The 16863-nt window shown below is 61.2% G+C and overlaps 1 protein-coding gene across 3 annotated transcripts in view; it reads left to right on the top strand.

Annotated features, from left to right (window-relative positions):
* The window catches only part of TNRC18 (trinucleotide repeat containing 18), an 81489-nt gene extending 65642 nt beyond the window's left edge, over positions 1–15847 (top strand). For all 3 annotated transcript variants that reach the window (XM_030846577.2, XM_030846575.2, XM_030846571.2), the window contains 11 exons: positions 1141–1293; positions 1594–1735; positions 3296–3413; positions 3832–3907; positions 3990–4098; positions 7400–7516; positions 8215–8379; positions 8793–10111; positions 13541–13777; positions 13906–13980; positions 14321–15847. In XM_030846577.2, coding sequence (XP_030702437.2) covers positions 1141–1293; positions 1594–1735; positions 3296–3413; positions 3832–3907; positions 3990–4098; positions 7400–7516; positions 8215–8379; positions 8793–10111; positions 13541–13777; positions 13906–13980; positions 14321–14527 — 2718 coding nt within the window. In that variant the 3' untranslated portion in view covers positions 14528–15847. The remainder of the gene's footprint in view (positions 1–1140; positions 1294–1593; positions 1736–3295; positions 3414–3831; positions 3908–3989; positions 4099–7399; positions 7517–8214; positions 8380–8792; positions 10112–13540; positions 13778–13905; positions 13981–14320) is intronic.
* The last annotated feature ends 1016 nt before the right edge of the window (positions 15848–16863 follow it).

Below are 16863 nucleotides of genomic sequence, written 5' to 3'. Positions count from 1 at the left end.
TTCCTTTTAATGCTCTTGGGTTTGGATTTCACCCGTCTGATGTGGAAGCTGTGACTTCTGCTGTTGTCTTGGTAACATTCGCCCAGTCTTCCTTTTTTCGGTGTCTTAATTTTCCATCTCCCCTGGCCCCATGACTTGGTCGTTGGTCGTTAGGCATGTCGCTTTTAAAAAGGCATGAAGTGACCCCTGCCCCCACCGCCCGTCACCTTTGTAGCCTGAACCTGCTTCTTATACAGAGTATCATCACTTCCATTTCCTGTGCTGTCACCTCTTCCTCAGAACAGGACCCTCAGCCGCTGTGATAAAAGCTTGTAACTGTATCTACGGACGCACCAGGTTGCTGGATATCTAGGTTGTTTCCACTCTTTTGCTCTGATAAGTGGAGCCGTGCACAGTCCCCGTACGCTGGCCCAGTTTCCGCTCCCCCAGCGCGGGGGGCGTCCCTGAGCCACCCTGGGGGCTTTGAGTTGGTGGGGATGTGGCACCCCACACTTCTGGGGCAAGAGGAAAGTAACGCAGGCCTCCGGAAGCAGTCGGGCAGTGGGTGTACGGTTCTAAGTGCTCCTTCCAGGAATATACGTGTAGAACTAATTGGTAGTGTCGTTTTTCTTGGCACCATCCAGCAGAGGAATAAACAGAGGTGGGTGGTCGGATGAATCTCGGGTCCCCCCATCAAGGCACCTTGGGCAGCTGTTAGAATAAAACGTGACGCCACCACCTCTGTGTCTGCCAGACGTACTAGGGGGAAAACGTTGCAAAGCAGAATTTTTGGTAAATTCCCATCTGTGTTTAAAAAAGAAAGTACTGTGTATACACAGATGTGTCTGCATAGCCCACATGTTTACACGGTTATGTGTGCTTGCGGAAAGCTCTGGAAGGACACACCATGCTGTTATTAGTCCCTCTAGTTACCTCTGTGGTTGGTGGGATCGTTGGAGAGGAACTCACGTATATACACTTCGGTGGTGTCTTTTTTTTTTTTTTTTTTTTACAACAAGTAATATACAGTAGTAATAAAACGAGATTGAAACCAGAAATACTTGCCAGGAGAGGGAGGGTGTTTTGTCCTCTCTGGACAGTGAGCGGCGGGGCCTGGGCCCTCTCTGCCCGCTGACGGCCACCCTGTCGCTTCATCCCCAGAAGAAGAAGGGGAAGGAGGCCGCATCGGGAGCCTCGCTGCCCCCTCCCCGTGTTCCTGCCCTGCCCCCCGAGGCCCGGGCCCCTCACACCAGCTCTCCGGCCGCTGCCAAGAGGAACAAGGCCAAAGCCAAAGGGAAGGAGGTGAAGAAGGAGGTGAGGTTTCCCATGGGGCCCCAGGCTTGGGTGAATTGCGTTGCTTGGTTGACAGACGGAGGCGTCCCTGGGTGTGCCCCACCCCCATGCCCCCAGATCCCTCGTGTGGCTGGAGGCGCTGCCTCAGCCCATTTCATCCTCCCTCTGGCCTGGGGGGTGAGCCCAGCTGGGACCCCAGTCCCCCATGTGGCAGACTCCACCGAGGCCTGGCTGTGACCCCGGGATTCCAGGGAGGGTCCTAGCCGGGCAGGACTGGGATGCCGTGTCCTAAGCCGCTGGTCTTTCTTGCTCTGTCCCCAGAACCGGGGGAAGGGGGGAGCCGTGAGCAAGCTGATGGAGAGCATGGCTGCCGAGGAGGACTTTGAGCCCAACCAGGACTCGAGCTTCTCTGAGGATGAGCACCTGCCCCGAGGCGGGGCTGTGGAGAGGCCACTAACTCCCGGTGAGTGCCCACGATGCTGCGTTGGCTTGGGCCTGGAGGTGCAGGAGGTTCTCCTGGGGCAGTTACTAGGGCCTGAGCTAGCATCGGGAGGGGGAGGGAATGGGCAGCTGGGAGGGAGATGGGGGGGTTTGAGTGCGTTAGGAGGGAGAGTACATGGGCTGTGTGAGCAGATGAGGGGAAGAGAAGGGGTGTGGATGGGTATTGGCAGGTGGTGGGGAGAAGCTGTCATCGAGACGGGTCTCAGAGGGGAGCAACTGGGCTTTGCTGGCTGGAGGCTGGGATGCTCGGAGGACATCCCAGGGAGGTGACATCCAGTAGGCACTTGGACCCGGGGGTCTGGAGCTTGAGGTTGAGGACATGAATTAGGTGAGGGTGGGGATGGATTGAGAGGGGGAGCAGGGCCAGCCCTGAGGAGCTTTGTCACCTGCTTGGGAGTGTATCTGTCAGCTATTGCTGTGTAACAACCAAGTGCTCAGACTCAATGGAGGGTGGCAATAAGTTGTCAGCAGGACAGCAGGGTGACCTTAGCTGGGCTTGCTCCCATGATAACGGGATGGCTAGGGGTCCACTGATTCAGGGACAGCTCTGCCCCACCTGGACCGCTGGGCTGGTCAGGGTGTGTTCTTCTCATGGCCGTGCTGCCAGAGGCTCGAGAGGGAGAGTGGGAACCAGTGAGGCCTCCCGAGACCTCGCTCGGTTCAGATTCAAGCACTTCTACCCGCGTCCATTGGCCAAAACAGGTTACGTGGTCACGCCCAAGGTCAAGAGGTGGGAAGTCCACTCCACCCGTGGTGAAGCCGTGGCAGGGGTGTGGGTGCAGGCGGGGACCAAGAAGTGGGCCTGTCATTCCGTCCACCCCAGCGAGCCATCTGGGTTTCTCTGTGTGGGGTAATGGCAGGGAGGGCCCAGGTTCAAGGTCCTATAGAGAAGAAGAGCAGGCCCAGGAGGCTGAACCAGCGTGGTCGGGCCTGGAGGGGGAGAACTGAGGAGAGTCTGGGGTGGGCGTCCCAGGAGGGGACGTGGCCCGGGGCGGTGATGGGGCGTGGCAGCCTCGGGCGGAGGCCTGGTCCGGGTGGGCAGCGCTGACAGCCCAGCTGTGAGGGATTGTGTCCACCAGAACAGATAGCATCCAAGGTGGAGGAGGAGCTGGTGGAGGGGTCCCAGGGCTGTGGCTGAGGGGCGTGACGGGCTCTGATGACGCATCGCCTCATGCTGGGGCTCAGAGAGGGGTGGTCTTCAGATGAGGGTGGGGCAGCACCTGCGGGGTATCACCCCGGTTCCTCCCTGCCTGGGATCTTTGCAGACGCGCTGGGAGGGGAGGGGCTGTGCACACCTGGCACGCATGCAGCGCCCCGCATGAGGCCCATCTGCTGGCACATAGCTGCGCGCACAGATGCACGTGTGCCTGCAGGCACCCTGGGCCTTCTGCTCTGAGAGGGGTGACGGGGCGACAGGTGGGCCTGGGGGGCAGGGCACAGGGGACGGGACGGAGGGTCTCAAGGCTGACCCCCCGCCCCCAACCCCGCTCCAACCCCGCCTCACCCGAGCCCACTCCCGCAGCCCCTCGCTCCTGCATCATCGACAAGGATGAGCTGAAGGATGGCCTGCGTGTGCTGATCCCCATGGATGACAAGCTGCTGTACGCGGGGCACGTGCAGACGGTGCACTCGCCGGACATGTGAGTGCGGGCGGGCGCCAGGCGGGGCAGCTCCGCTCAGAGCCTAAGAGCCTCGCCCAGTCCTGCACCCAGAGCCTTGCTGGGCCTCTGTGGGCGCGTCGCTTCGCCTCTTTGAGCTGTGGCTTCCCTGCATAGGACTGGGGGGCATGGGCGGGCCCCCAGGTGGGGCTCAGCGGGAAGGAGCAGGAGAGGGCGCGCTGGGCTCTCCTGGATCTGTGAACCCTGGTTGTGCAGACGAGGAAACGGGGGCGCAGAGGGGCTAGACCGGCCCCGAGTTTATGCCGCAGGTCAGCAGACCCTCAGGCTCCAACGGCACGTCCCCGTGGTGCGGGAGGTAGAGCTGGCGCGGGGGGTGCTGGGAGTCTGGGGCGTGGCGGTTCCCCTGGGGACCTCACGCCTCGCCGCCCTGGCCTCGCAGATACCGTGTGGTGGTGGAGGGCGAGCGCGGGAACCGGCCCCACATCTACTGTCTGGAGCAGCTGCTGCAGGAGGCGGTGAGGGAGGGAGACGGGGCTGGGGAGGCGGGCGCGGGGCTGCTCCTGCCCACCGCCCGCGCTCAGCCCTTCGCCTTCCCAGATCATTGACGTGAGGCCGGCCTCCACTCGCTTCTTGCCGCAAGGGACCAGGATCGCAGCCTACTGGAGCCAGCAGTACCGCTGCCTCTACCCGGGCACCGTGGTCCGAGGTGAGCCCCTCCCCCGAGACCCTCCCTGGCACCCCTGTTTCCCGCCGTGTTGGCGTGGGTCCATTTGGTTCCTGAAACCCAAGTCAGGTGGCCTTAAGCACAGAGTTTTATCGGCTCGTCTGAGTGAAGACTTACAGGGCTTTAGGCGCGGTTGGACCCAGTCACTGTGCCACGGCGTCATCGGGGCTCAGGCTCCCAGTGTCCGTCAGCCATGCTCTCAGCTGTGCTATCATCACACCCCGCTCCTGGGGACTCTCTCTCACCTTCTGAACAAATCCTGTTATCAGAGAATCTCCCACTTTTCCCATCTGGGTCCTAGGATGGAGTCCCACTGAGCTGGCTTGGGTCACATAGATTTCACGTGGGTCACAGGTCTTGGGCTCGTCCTTGCTGACGACTGAGGCAGCTTCCTGATTTTTGCCTGTGGACTGAGAAGGGAAGGCCGCTTCCCCAGGAACGTTGACGTTGTTAGCAGAATAAGAGATTGGAAGCTGGGCAGACAAAATAACAGGTAGCCCAGAAGATGTGGGTGTGTGGATGCCAGACCGACAAAGCCGGCAGGTAGTCAGACAGTGCACACTTAGCTATTGCAGAGCCAGCACGTCGGGGAGCCGGGGATCTGCGTGTGTTACAGCCCGAAGCCAAAACCAGAGGCCAAAGATAGTCCACCTCCTGGCCGCCTAACGTCATCCATACGTGCCCAGGAGATGGGAACGGGGATGCTGGGCAGGAAGTTCTCTCACAAGGGGAAAAGTTCATCTCTGTTCAGCTCTCCCGGGGCTCTCTGGCCTCTGAGCCTTGGGGGCTGATGGCTTGCTAGGCCTGCCTCACGGGTGTCACTCTTGGGATTTCCCTTACCATCATTCTGAGAACTCCATTTCTCTCTCTTCTGTGCTGCATCCCGTGTCTTTCTCTTCCTTGTCCCTTTCCCTCCTTGTGGCAGAGGACCTTTCCGTAGCTTTCGGAGAAAAAGGGTCCATGGGAGGTAAATTCCTCAAGTACACGTGTGCCCAAGGTCTCCTTATCCTATCCTGTTCTTTTTTTTTTTTTTTTTGCGGTACGCGGGCCTCTCACTGCTGTGGTCTCCTCCGCTGTGGAGCACAGGCTCCGGACGTGCAGGCTCAGCGGCCATGGCTCATGGGCCCAGCCGCTCCGCGGCATGTGGGATCTTCCCAGACTGGGGACGAACCCGCGTCCCCTGCATCGGCAGGTGGACTCTCAACCACTGTGCCCAGGGAAGCCCCCTATCCTGTTCTTTAGAGATAGTTGAGCTGGGTATATATTCTACATTGGAAATAATCTTCCTTCACCTTTTCGAAGTCACTGTTCCATCCAGATTCTGATGTCAGAGGCCCAAATCTTCATAGGAGACCCACTTTTCTCTCTCTGGAAACTCAGAATCTTCCCATTATTCCTAGATCGGGAATTTCATGTGGTCTCTCCCCCTCCCCCTTCTCTCTCTCTCTCTCTCTCTGTGTCTCTCTGTCTCTCTCTCTCCACCTCTCTCTCTCTCTCTCTCTCCCCCCCTCCTCTCCCTCTCTCTTTCTCTCTCCCTCTCTCTCTGTCTCTCTCTCCCCCTCCCCCTCTTTCTCTCTCTCTCTCTCTCTCTCCACCTCTCTCTCTCTCCTCTCCCTCTCTCCCTCTCTCTCTCTCTCTCTCCCTCTCCCTCCCTCTCTCTCTCTCTCTCTCTCCCTCTCCCTCTCTCTCTCTCTCCTCTCCCTCTCTCCCTCTCTCTGTCTCTCTCTCCCTCCCCTCTCTCCCCCTCTCTGTCTTTCTCTCTCTCCACCTCTCTCTCTCTCTGTCTCTGTCTCTCTCTCCCCCCTCTCTCTCCCCGTCTTTCTCTCTCTCCACCTCTCTCTCTCTCTCTCTCCCCCCTCCCCCTCTCTCTTTCTCTCTCTCTCCACCTCTCTCTCTCTCTCTCCCCCTCTCTCTCTCCTCTTCCTCTCTCCCTCTCTCCCTCTCTCCCTCTCTCTCTCTCTGTCTCTCTCCCCCTCCCCCTCTCTGTCTTTCTCTCTCTCTCTCTCTCCTCTTCCTCTCTCCCTCTCTCCCTCTCTCTCTCTCTCTCCCCCCTCCCCCTCTCTGTCTTTCTCTCTCTCTCTCTCTCTCTCCCCCTCTCTCTCTCTCTCTCCTCTCCCTCTCTCCCTCTCTCTCCCTCTCTCCCTCTCTCCCCCTCTCTCTCTCTCTCTCTCCTCTCCCTCTCTCCCTCCCTCTCTCCCTCTCTCTCTCTCCCCCCCCCTCTCTTTCTCTCTCTCCCCCCCCTTTCTCTCTCTCTCTCTCTCTCTCCCTCTCTCTCTCCTCTCCCTCTCTCCCTCTCCCTCTCTCTCTCTCTCTCTCTGTCTCTCCCCCCTCCCCCCCTCTGTCTTTCTCTCTCTCTCTCTCTCTCTGGGTGTGGGTGTGGGTGTGTGTTGCTGGGTATTTGGGGGAAGGGGGCTTTGATTCGGAAGCAGATTTCCTTTGTTCCTAGACATTTTTCTCATATTACTTCTTGCAGAGTTTCCTTCCCTCCTTTGCCCTCTTTTTCCTGGAACTCACACTCCTCTGGTGGCCCTCAAGACTAGGATCTTTCTTCTCATTCTTGTCCATTTTTTAAATCTTTTCTACTTTCCGGAAGATTTCCTCACCTCTGCTCTCTGGCCCTTCTAGTCTATTGAATTTTGGATATTTCTGCTGTCGTTTATAGTATTCCTAAGAGTTCTTTCTTACTGTCTAAATATTCTTTTTTTTTTTTTTTAAATTAGATCTCTTTTTGTTCTCATGGATTCCTTTTTTTCTGGGGACATATTGTTTCCATTTGAGGTTCCTTCAGCTCCCTTTCCTTCTGCCTTTCCCTTCCTCTCCCTGTGGGCTGTGTGTCTGTGCCTCTCTGTTCTGTGCTGTCCTTTGTTGGAGGCTGTTCCTTCGTCACTGGTGATCCTCAGCAAGCAGACTGGATGCTGTGTGTGGGCGGGGCCTCCTGAAGGCTGGGGGGGGATGTTTTGTTTAGGGACACCAGTACCAGCACCTGCGGCTCTTCACTCATCGATAGCCCACGGCTCCAGCCTCAGGGCTCAGTGTCCAGCACTTGGGAATGGGGCTGGGGTGACCCCAGCCCCATCCTTCGTTGATCTGCGGAGGGTCTCGGGACGAGTGGACACGGCCGCGTGCTCGGCTGGACTGGGAGCCGGTGCTCCCGGGACCGCCTGGCTCTGAAGCCCACGTCCTGCCCGCTGCGCACCCGCCCTCCTGCATCCTGCTCCTGGGGCTGCTTCCCGGCTCGTCTCTGCTCCCCTTCGGCCCCCTGACTCCACCCCTCCTCCCACAGGCTTGCTGGGCCTTGAGGACGACGGGGACCTGATCACCGTGGAGTTCGATGACGGAGACACCGGCAGGATCCCCCTCTCGCACATCCGCCTCCTGCCCCCCGACTACAAGATCCAGTGTGAGTGGTGGTCCTGCCGCCTGGCGGGGGCCCACCCGTTGCAGGCTGGCTCTGGGCTCTGTCTGCTGTTTGGACCATTTGCACCCACAGCGGGTGGAAATGGCAGGAAGTGTGGGTGGGGGCTCCCAGAATGGTCTCGGGAGGGGGGAATCCCAGGCCTCCCCAGATCTGCACCCCGAGACTCGTGAGACCAGCCCCAGGCCGGGCAGTCCAGGCCAGGGAGGGATCGGTAACTGTCACGGACAGTTCCACGCTGTGTCCGTGATAGCGTTCAATTCTTGTCCAGTCCTGTGTGTCTGGAAATACCATCCCCTTTGGCCAGTACGAACCTCGGGTTTAAGAGGTGAAATGACTTATCCAGGGTCCCTCGACTGGTCAGAGGCAGAGCCGGGACTCGGACCCAGGACTGCCTGACTTCCAGGGGTCCAGTGTTTTCGTGAACCCTCCAAATGGATCATTAAAGCCACAGGGTCAGCCCCACCCTGGTCATTTATTCGAGGAGCCCCTGTCGCACGCATGTGCAGACACCCAAGCTACGTCCCTGCAGATGGGCCTCCCACCCGACTGCGCAGCCTAGGTGGGCAGGCCACGCAGTGTCGTCTGGTTCCTCCCCCCGCCTCCTCCCCATGACAGATGACACTCCTGTGGCCAGGAGAGTGGAGACCCGGGCCTGAGCCACTGTCTGTCCTGCCCCACAGGTGCTGAGCCATCCCCCGCCCTCCTGGTGCCTAGCGCCAAGCGCCGCAGCCGGAAGACCAGCAAAGACACCGGGGAGAGCAAAGACGGGGCCGCGCCAGGGTCCGAGGAGCCCGGCGCCAAGGCCCGGGGGCGCGGGCGGAAGCCCAGCACCAAAGCCAAGAGCGGTACGTTGGCCGTGCCCGGGCCGCCGGGACCTGGGGCCTGCTGCTCACACAGGGTCTCTGCACAGACACCGCTTCCCACCTGTGCGGGAACTTGGCGCTGCAGGGCTATTTGGACCCTGTGACAGATTAGGAAACTGAGGCTCAGGGAGGCGCGTTGACCTGTCAGAGGCAGAGCTGAGATCCAGCCAGCTGTGTTCCCTCCAGAGCAAAGTGCTTTGGGTTAAGAGCCCAGGCTCCCGAGGGCCACTCTGGGGCCACCACGTGTGGACAACTAAGGCGCGAGAGCCGCTCGTCCCGAGGCCCCGAGAGGCTGCCGCCCCAGCCCCGCTCAGGACCCGGCAGAGCCGGGATGGGGACGGGCTCGCTGGTCACGAAGTCCTGGCCTCACTGGGCTGTTTCCTTCTCTCTTCTAGACAGAGCTGCCGTCCTGGAGGAGGGGGGCTCGACGGATGAGGTCCCCAGTACCCCGTTGGCCCTGGAGCCCATCAGCACCCCAGGTTCCAAGAAGAGTCCCCCAGAATCTGTGGACAAGCGGGCCAAGGCCCCCAAGGCTCGCCCAGCTCCCCAACAGCCCAGCCCAGCGCCGTCCGCCTTCACCAGCTGCCCGGCACCCGAGCCCTTTGGGGAGCTGCCGGCCCCCGCCGCGGCCCTGGCCCCCACCGCCCTCGTCGCCATGCCCATCACCATGCCCGCCACGCGCCCCAAGCCCAAGAAGGCCCGGGTTGCTGAGGAGTCGGCCCCCAAGGGCGCCCGGAGGCCCGGGGAAGAGGCCGAGCTGCTCGTCAAGCTGGACCGTGAGGGCGTGACGTCGCCCAAAAGCAAGAAGGCCAAAGAGGCCCTGCTTCTGCGGGAGGACGCTGGCGCGGGGGGCTGGCAGGAGCCCAAGGGCCTGCTGGGCCTGGGCAGCTACCCTCCGGGGGCCGGCGGCAGCGAGCCCAAGGCGGCCCGGCCCAAGGCGGGGGACGGCGACCTGGCCCAGGAGCCTGGGGCCGCGCTCACGTTCGAGGACTCGGGGAGCCCCAAGAGCCCGGACAAGGGCCAGGCCGAGCAGGACGGGGCCGAGGAGTCAGAGAGTGGCGGCAGCAGCAGCGGCGGCAGCAGCAGCGACAGCGGCAGCAGCAGCAGCAGTTCTGAGACGGAGGGAGAGGAGGACGGCCAGGGCGGCGGCGGCCGGAACTGCAGCGCCTCCAGCTCGAGGGCCTCCTCGTCGTCCTCGTCCTCGTCCTCCTCGTCGTCCTCTTCGTCCTCCTCGTCCTCATCGTCGTCCTCCTCGTCCTCGTCGTCGTCCTCGTCCTCTTCGTCCTCCTCCTCGTCTTCGTCGTCCTCCTCGTCGTCGTCCTCTTCGTCCTCGTCCTCTTCCACCACGGACGACTCTTCCTGCAGCTCAGACGACGAGGCCGCCCCTGTCCCGGCAGCCGGGCCCTCCGCCCCGCCGGCCCTCGCCAGCAAGGCGCCCAAGCAGGCAGCCAAGGCCCGCTCCTCGGCCCACTCTGCAGGCAAGAAGGCGCCGGCGCCCGCGCCCCAGGCCCCCCCGCCGCAGCCCCCGCAGCCTGTGCAGCCCAAGGCCCAGGCCGGGGCCAAGAGCCGGCCCAAGAAGAGGGAGGGCGTCCACCTCCCCACCACCAAGGAGCTGGCCAAGCGGCAGCGCCTGCCGTCGGTGGAGAACCGGCCCAAGATCGCCGCCTTCCTGCCCGCCCGGCAGCTCTGGAAGTGGTTCGGCAAGCCCACGCAGGTAGCTGGGGGCGGGGTCGTCCCCACGTGTCTTTCTCTGGCCTCCCAGCAGCCCCACGGCGGAGAGTCGGGGTGACGGGTGTGGAGTCCGTCTGACTCCCCCAGAGTCCTGCCCCTCACACAGCAGCACTGCCTCTGGTCCCCGGGACCCAGACCCACCCTCTGCGGGACCCACTTACCGCGCAGGCCTTCAGCTGCCATGCCGCAGGGTCTCAGAACCGCGCGGCCACACAGCCTGAGTTTCTTTGCTTTTGCTTCATTTTCCGCTGAAAACGAATGGCTCAAGGCTTCTGGTTGGCTAATTAGCAGTCACAGCAGAAGGTACTTTCTTTCCCTCTCTTGGCCGGGCTGGGTCACTGCCTGCCCCTGAGCTAATCAGTGTGGCCCACAAGGCAGAACGTTCTGGTTGACTGGGTCTGAGTCATGTGGCCACCCCTGTAGTAGGTGGGTGTTTGTTCTCCAGAAGGAGTCCTCCATGCCCCCCCATGCCTTGGGCACACACAGACATGCACATGTACACACACAAATGCATGCATGTACACGTGCATGCACCTGCCTATACACGCACACACGAGAAGCTTCTGTGTGCAGAAGGGGAACAGCCTGGAGGCCACCAGTCCATCCCATGCCCCTGGGCAGGAAGAGCCAGGCTCCTTGTCTACGGGTGCAGCCCGTCTGGTTTCCCCACAGCGTCTGCCGCCCTGGTCCACGGTCCTCCGAGGCCACGCCAGAGCCAGGCCCGGAGGAGGCACCTGGCTGGGTCTGGACCTTTTTAATGCCGGTGCCGCCAGGCAGGTTTTAGGGGCTGGGGGCTGGCAGCAATGAGCTTGCGGGGCCTCTGGCAGTGTACCGCTTAAGAAGCTTCTGGCATGTTTGCACTGTATCAGCTCCCTGGCTGTGTTAGCAAGGCCGGAGAAGTTGTAGGATGTTCTGAATCAAGACTAGCTTGGGGGTTTCTGTCTTAGCAGCAGCCTTTTAGGGCTCCCCACTGTGCCACCCAGGGTCAGTTGGATCCCCGGGGGGTTGGTGGGTGGACAACTCCACCTGCCACAGGCTGCACCCTCAAAGCCTCCTTAGAATAGGGTGGGGAACTCCCCCCTTGGTCAGGCAAGGGCTGCAGAGTGGGAAGTCGGGGAGGGTCCCCCCCGACCCCCCAGCTCCTGCTCTCCTTCTGGTTTCCCTGCCTTTGCGGCACCGCCTTGAATCTGGGGCAGATGATCTGCTGCTCCGACCCTGCAAGGTGTGAGTTGTCGGACTTTACGTGCGTCCCCCACCCCCCGATTGCTGGCTCCAGGCTGCAAGGGCCTCTCTTAGCAGGGCCACCACTTGAGATAGCAAACTTGAATGTGTAGCTTCTTGTAGAATCTTCCCTGACGAGCCGCACTCAGACATTCCAGACCAGCCCCTCTGGAGCTCTGGTCCCAGCAGGCACTGTATCCAGGGCCGTATCAAGGAGTGATGGCTTCTGAGCCGAGGACAGGGGTGTCCTCACTGTCCTGCCCCCACGGCGATTGGCCAGTTCCTTATCTTAGCATCTCCCACGTGCCAGCGTCAGCGTTGCTCGGGGCGTTTGCTGCTGTAGGGTCAGAGCCCAGGGCCAGAGTCTAGGGTGTCCGGCTTCAGGTACAGCTGGATCCAGGGGCCTGAGGGCTGTCTTCAGACCCACTCTCGGGCTCGTGCTCCAGGCTTGAGTTTCTCCTCCCTTCCTCTGTACTGGTCTCCTTCTCCGGCAGCCCCTCTCCTGCTGGCAACAGGCAGCCCCAGCAGCTTTCAGCTGACCTGCCAGCTCAGAAGTGACAGTAGGAAGGAGGTGTCTTTTTTAGGGTTCAAGCTAAAGTTGCTGGCGCGTCTTTGGCTTAGGTCCCGGGTGCACCCTTGAGCCAGTCACAATGGCCAGGAGAAGGGTGGGATGTTTGGATTGGCCAGACCAAGTCCTGTGCTGGCCCCAGGGGCCCAAGGGGGATCTGTGAGGAGAGTGGCCGTGGATGCCTAGAAACATACCTGCTGTCAGATGCGTTGGTTTAGAGATCTTAGCCGTCGCTGTCACCTTGAATCAGTTAGTACCATGCTTTGAGCTGAAAATAATTTGAGCAGTTTACAGAACCCGTAAGAAACCTGGACATTAAAAAGTCTGTCACAGAATTCCCTGGCAGTCCAGTGGTTAGGACTCCATGCTTCCACTGCAGGGGGCACGGGTTTGATCCCTGGTTGGGGAACTAAGATCCCACTTGCTGCGATGCGGCCAAAAAAAAAGTCTCACCAGGGATCCGGTGAATTAAAAGTAGAAAAGGGACAGCTGGATAAGGTAGGAAATTAGCCTGTGGGTTTTTCTTGTTTAGACAAAAAAAGAAAGACAAAAACGCTTTGGCGCCGCCTCGTGGCCAGTCCGAGAAGGGAAACGAGTTTTACAGGTTAGTCGAGGAGAAGGCGCGCTGGCTCCACTGGAGGGCAGAGCAGAGCTTTGCATAGGCCTGGCTTCTCCGTGTTTGCCTGGGGACAGCGACAGGTCCCAGAGCTGCCTGGCGCTGGGTTTTGGATTCTGGTGGCTGGTCTCTTCCCTCCTTGGAGCCTGCCCATCTGTGTGTCCCAGTGCCAGCCCAGGCGGGGGCACTGAGGCGGCTTCAGGAAATGTTTGTTGAGTGAATTAAAAAAAAAAATCCAGCCACACTGTGGGTCTGGCAGACGTGGGCCCAGTGCTGGATCCCGCCGGGCTGGGCTCTGATCTGTTAGTGGCTTTCCTGGGGAAATGGGCGGGGGGTGGGGGGGTGGGGCGGGGCAATCGGCCGTGCCTGGGGGTTGACGCTGCCCACGCCCTACTCCCTCACCTCTGCTCGGACGCTTGCGGGGCTGACTGGTACTGAGCCCCCGCGCTGCTCAGGGTGGTGTAGACTGAGGCTGTGCCGTGAGCAAGAGGCTCTGTGACCCCGGCAGGTGTTGAGTGAACCTGCTTCGTTGTAGCTCCGACGTGCGGGGCAGCGTGGGGGGGAGCGATGTGCTCTGTCCGGAGACGCAGCCGTGTCCCCTCCTGGGACCTCCCGGTCCCTGTCTGGAAATTGGGGGCCAACAGGGGCCGCTGTGCCTCGAGGGCTGGTGTCAGGACCCAGTGGGAGAAGCAGGGATCCTGCTGGGCCCCAGCAGTGGCTGTGGCGTCTGCCGCACAAACGCTCGCGTGTGGGGCGTCCCTGGGGCCCCGCCGGCACCGTTGGCCGACACGGCTCAGCAACGGGGAGTTGGAAGTCGCTCCCAGCTGCAGGGTCCTTAGTTCACGTGGAGTCTCTCTTGGAAACCCGGTCGGCCAAGGGGATGAGCGAGGGCTCCCCGATCAGAGCAAGCAGGGGGCTTCTCCCCTGGCGCCGCTGCTGTGGAACCCCGGGGTCAGGGCGGGGGCGGGGGCGGGGCGCGTGCCCTGACCCGACTCGCCCGCCCACAGCGCCGCGGCATGAAGGGCAAGGCCCGCAAGCTCTTCTACAAGGCTATCGTGCGCGGCAAGGAGATGATCCGCATCGGGGACTGCGCCGTCTTCCTGTCGGCTGGCCGCCCCAACCTGCCCTACATCGGCCGCATCCAGAGCATGTGGGAGTCGTGGGGCAGCAACATGGTGGTCCGCGTCAAGTGGTTCTACCACCCCGAGGAGACCAGCCCGGGCAAGCGCCTCCACGAGGGCCAGGTGGGCCGGGGCCTCGGCGTCGGGCCGTGCTGGGGGGCGTGGCCGGGGCGGTCCCTCCCCTGGGGTCGGGGTCGGGGGTCAGGCAAGGCGGGGCCCGGGCTCACCGCAGCCCCGGTCTGCGCTCACAGCACTGGGACCAGAAGCCCGGCCGCAGCCTCCCCGCAGCCCTGCGAGCCTCCAGCCAGAGGAAGGACTTCATGGAGGTAGGAGAGCGCGCGGCGCCGGTGGGGCCTCCGATAACCCTCCCCACGCGGCCTCGGGAGGGCCGGGCTCCCTCGGCCTCCCCGCCCAGTCTCTCTGACCCTGAGCTGCTGTTTCCTGGTCTCTCCCAGCCGCTGCCTCTGCGTCTGTCACCCTTGGTTTCTTACTCTGCAGGTCTCTGTGTCTGTTTCTTGATCTCCTAGTCTCTGGGTGTCTCCCTTGGTCTCTGTCCATCCTCGTCCTCAGCCCCGCTGTGTTTCTCGAGTTCTCTCTGGGGATCTCTCCCTGGTCCTTCGGGTCTGGGAGGGGTCTTCCCCCTGACGCCCGCCCGTGTGCCCGCAGCGCGCCCTGTACCAGTCCTCCCACGTGGACGAGAACGACGTGCAGACGGTGTCGCACAAGTGCCTGGTGGTGGGCCTGGAGCAGTACGAGCAGATGCTCAAGACCAAGAGGTACCAGGACAGCGAGGGCCTGTACTACCTGGCGGGCACCTACGAGCCCACCACGGGCATGATCTTCTCTACCGACGGCGTGCCTGTGCTCTGCTGAGCGCCCGGCCCGGCGGGGCCCTCCCCATCACTGCCACGGCTCGGCGGCCTCGTGCGTTGGTTGCGTGCATGCAAGTGTGCCCACGGACAGCCTGGCGCGTAAGTGTACATGTGTGTGCCCGTATGCATGCACGTGTGTGCGCACATGTGCACACGTCCAGACCCCCTTCCTGACTCCTCGGTGCCCCCACGAGAGGGCTCCTCGCGATCAGGGTAGGGCTCTGCCGGCCCCTCACGGGTCCCAGCACCTTGTAAGCGCTCGGCCAGGTCCCGGTGCCAACTGGGGATTCGGTGGGAGGGGGTTTCCGAGCAACCCACCTGATGCTCGCTTGGGGGGGGGGGTTCCCGCTGCTTGGGGGGGTCCTCCCAGTGCCTGGCCCCCTCGGCACGGAGCCCGCCCCGAGCCTCCCACCGTGGGATGGGGGTGCTCCCATGCCCCCCCAGCCTCAGCGACCAGGCCGGGCCTGTTCTAGGGTGCCTGCCCGGGGCCCGGCCTCCACCCTCTCAGGACGGCCTGGACTTGGGGAACAGAGCCAGGTGTGTGTGTGTGGGGGGGGGGTGCCCAGGAGCACCGGCCAGGCACCAGGGGGAGGGGGCTGCGTGCCCCGAGGCCCCGGGAGGGCCCACCCCACTGGTCCAGACCCTCACACTACAGACAACCCCCATGGTGCTGAAATCCTCGTCCCGGCCATACCCGGAGGGAGGCGGCAGTTCTTAACCTGTACAGTTTTATTGTACCAAGAGACTCTCCCCTGTATCATACGCCTTCAAATGGAGTCAACTTTTTAATTATATATATAAAGATAAATATATATAAATATATATAAATATAAACTTTTTAAAACTGTGAAAAAAATAGCTATGAAATTATAAAAAAAAGCGAACACATTCTGACGTGCAGAATATTATTTTTTATTTCCTGTTAGATGAGCGTGTCTAGCACCCAGCTTCACGGGCCCCCTGTCCCAACCTCACCCCACACGCCCCCCCCCCCCCCCGGCCCAGGTGTACTGTACTCGCCCCCAGGATGGAGAAGGACTTAGGGAGAGCAGAGGCTGAGGGAGGGGAGAGGGAGCCGGCAAGCTTGCAGCCCTGCTCAGCCCACGAAAGCACTTACAGCCCCCGCGCCTTCCGGGGGACCGGAGGCCTCGTCCAGACAATCTTAAGGGAAGGAAAAGCCAGACTTCGGTTTTGTTTTTTGGGGGAATTATTGTTTTCCTTTTTTTTTTTAAGTTTCTTTTGGAATTTTGTTTGTTGGCAAATTCTGTGTGATCTTTTTCGTAAAAAAAAGAAAAGAAAAAAAGCTATAATTGGAAAAGTACCGTTGTCTGGAGTGGTTCATTTCGGGGGCTGGGGTGGGCTTGGTGTCAGGATGCAGATCCTGGAGGGAGAAGCCACATGTGGCTGTTTAAACACGAGCCAGTTTGAATGAAAAGAAAGAAATGAAGTTTCTTGGCTGCACTGACGCTGGCTTTGGTGGTCAACAGTCAGACAAGGTCAGTGGGCTGCTGTATGTGGCTGGCCCGCGCCCGTCAGTGCAGAGAAAGTTCCCTCGGCCAGACTGGAGCTGGAGATCACCCAAGCTGGCAGAGTAGAAAGGCCCTGAGCTCACCTCCTCTCACGAGCACACCAATAGCACAGTGAAAGAGACCGAACCTACCAAAAAGATCTACAACCAAAGACACGAAGAAGGAACCACAGTGAGACAGTTAAGAGGGGTGGACTTGCTGTACAGTCGGGCCTACATCCCCAGGTGGGTGACCCACGAACGAGAAAAACTAACATGGCAGAGGTTCTCCCACAGGAGGGAGAGTTCTGAGCCGCACATCAGGCCCCCCCGCTCAGGGGTCCTACCCTGGGAAAATGCGCCCCCAGAGCATTTGGCTTTGAAGGCCAGTGGGGCTTAATTTCAGGAGTTCCACAGGACTGGGGGGAAGAAAGACTTCCCTCTTAAAGGGCACACACAAAGTCTCCCACGCTCCGGGGCCCGGGGCCAAAGCTGTAATTTCCTGGGATCTTGGGCCAGACCTACCTGCTGGTCTTCCAAAGTCTCCTGGAGAGGCGGGAAGCAGCTACGGCTCGCCCTGGGGACACGGCTGGCGGCAGCCGTTCCTGGGCCTCCCTCCTGCGAGTGTATGCTGGGGCTGGCAGGTACCGCTGTGGGATCCTCCCTCTAGCTCCTCTGGCGCCAAGACCGGGCCCCACCTAGCAGCCTGCAGGCACTGGTGTTGGGACCCCTCGGCCGAACAGGGCTTGGGACACAGCCCCACCCAGCAGCAGACAGGCTGCCTGGAGACCGCCTGAGGACACAGCCCTGCCCACCAGACGGCCCAGGAC

This window comes from Globicephala melas, chromosome 15, assembly GCF_963455315.2.
Source record: "Globicephala melas chromosome 15, mGloMel1.2, whole genome shotgun sequence".
Classification (NCBI taxonomy): Eukaryota; Metazoa; Chordata; class Mammalia; order Artiodactyla; family Delphinidae; genus Globicephala; species Globicephala melas.
Note: the sequence above shows the minus strand (reverse complement) of the source record. Positions and strands in the feature narration are given on the sequence as shown.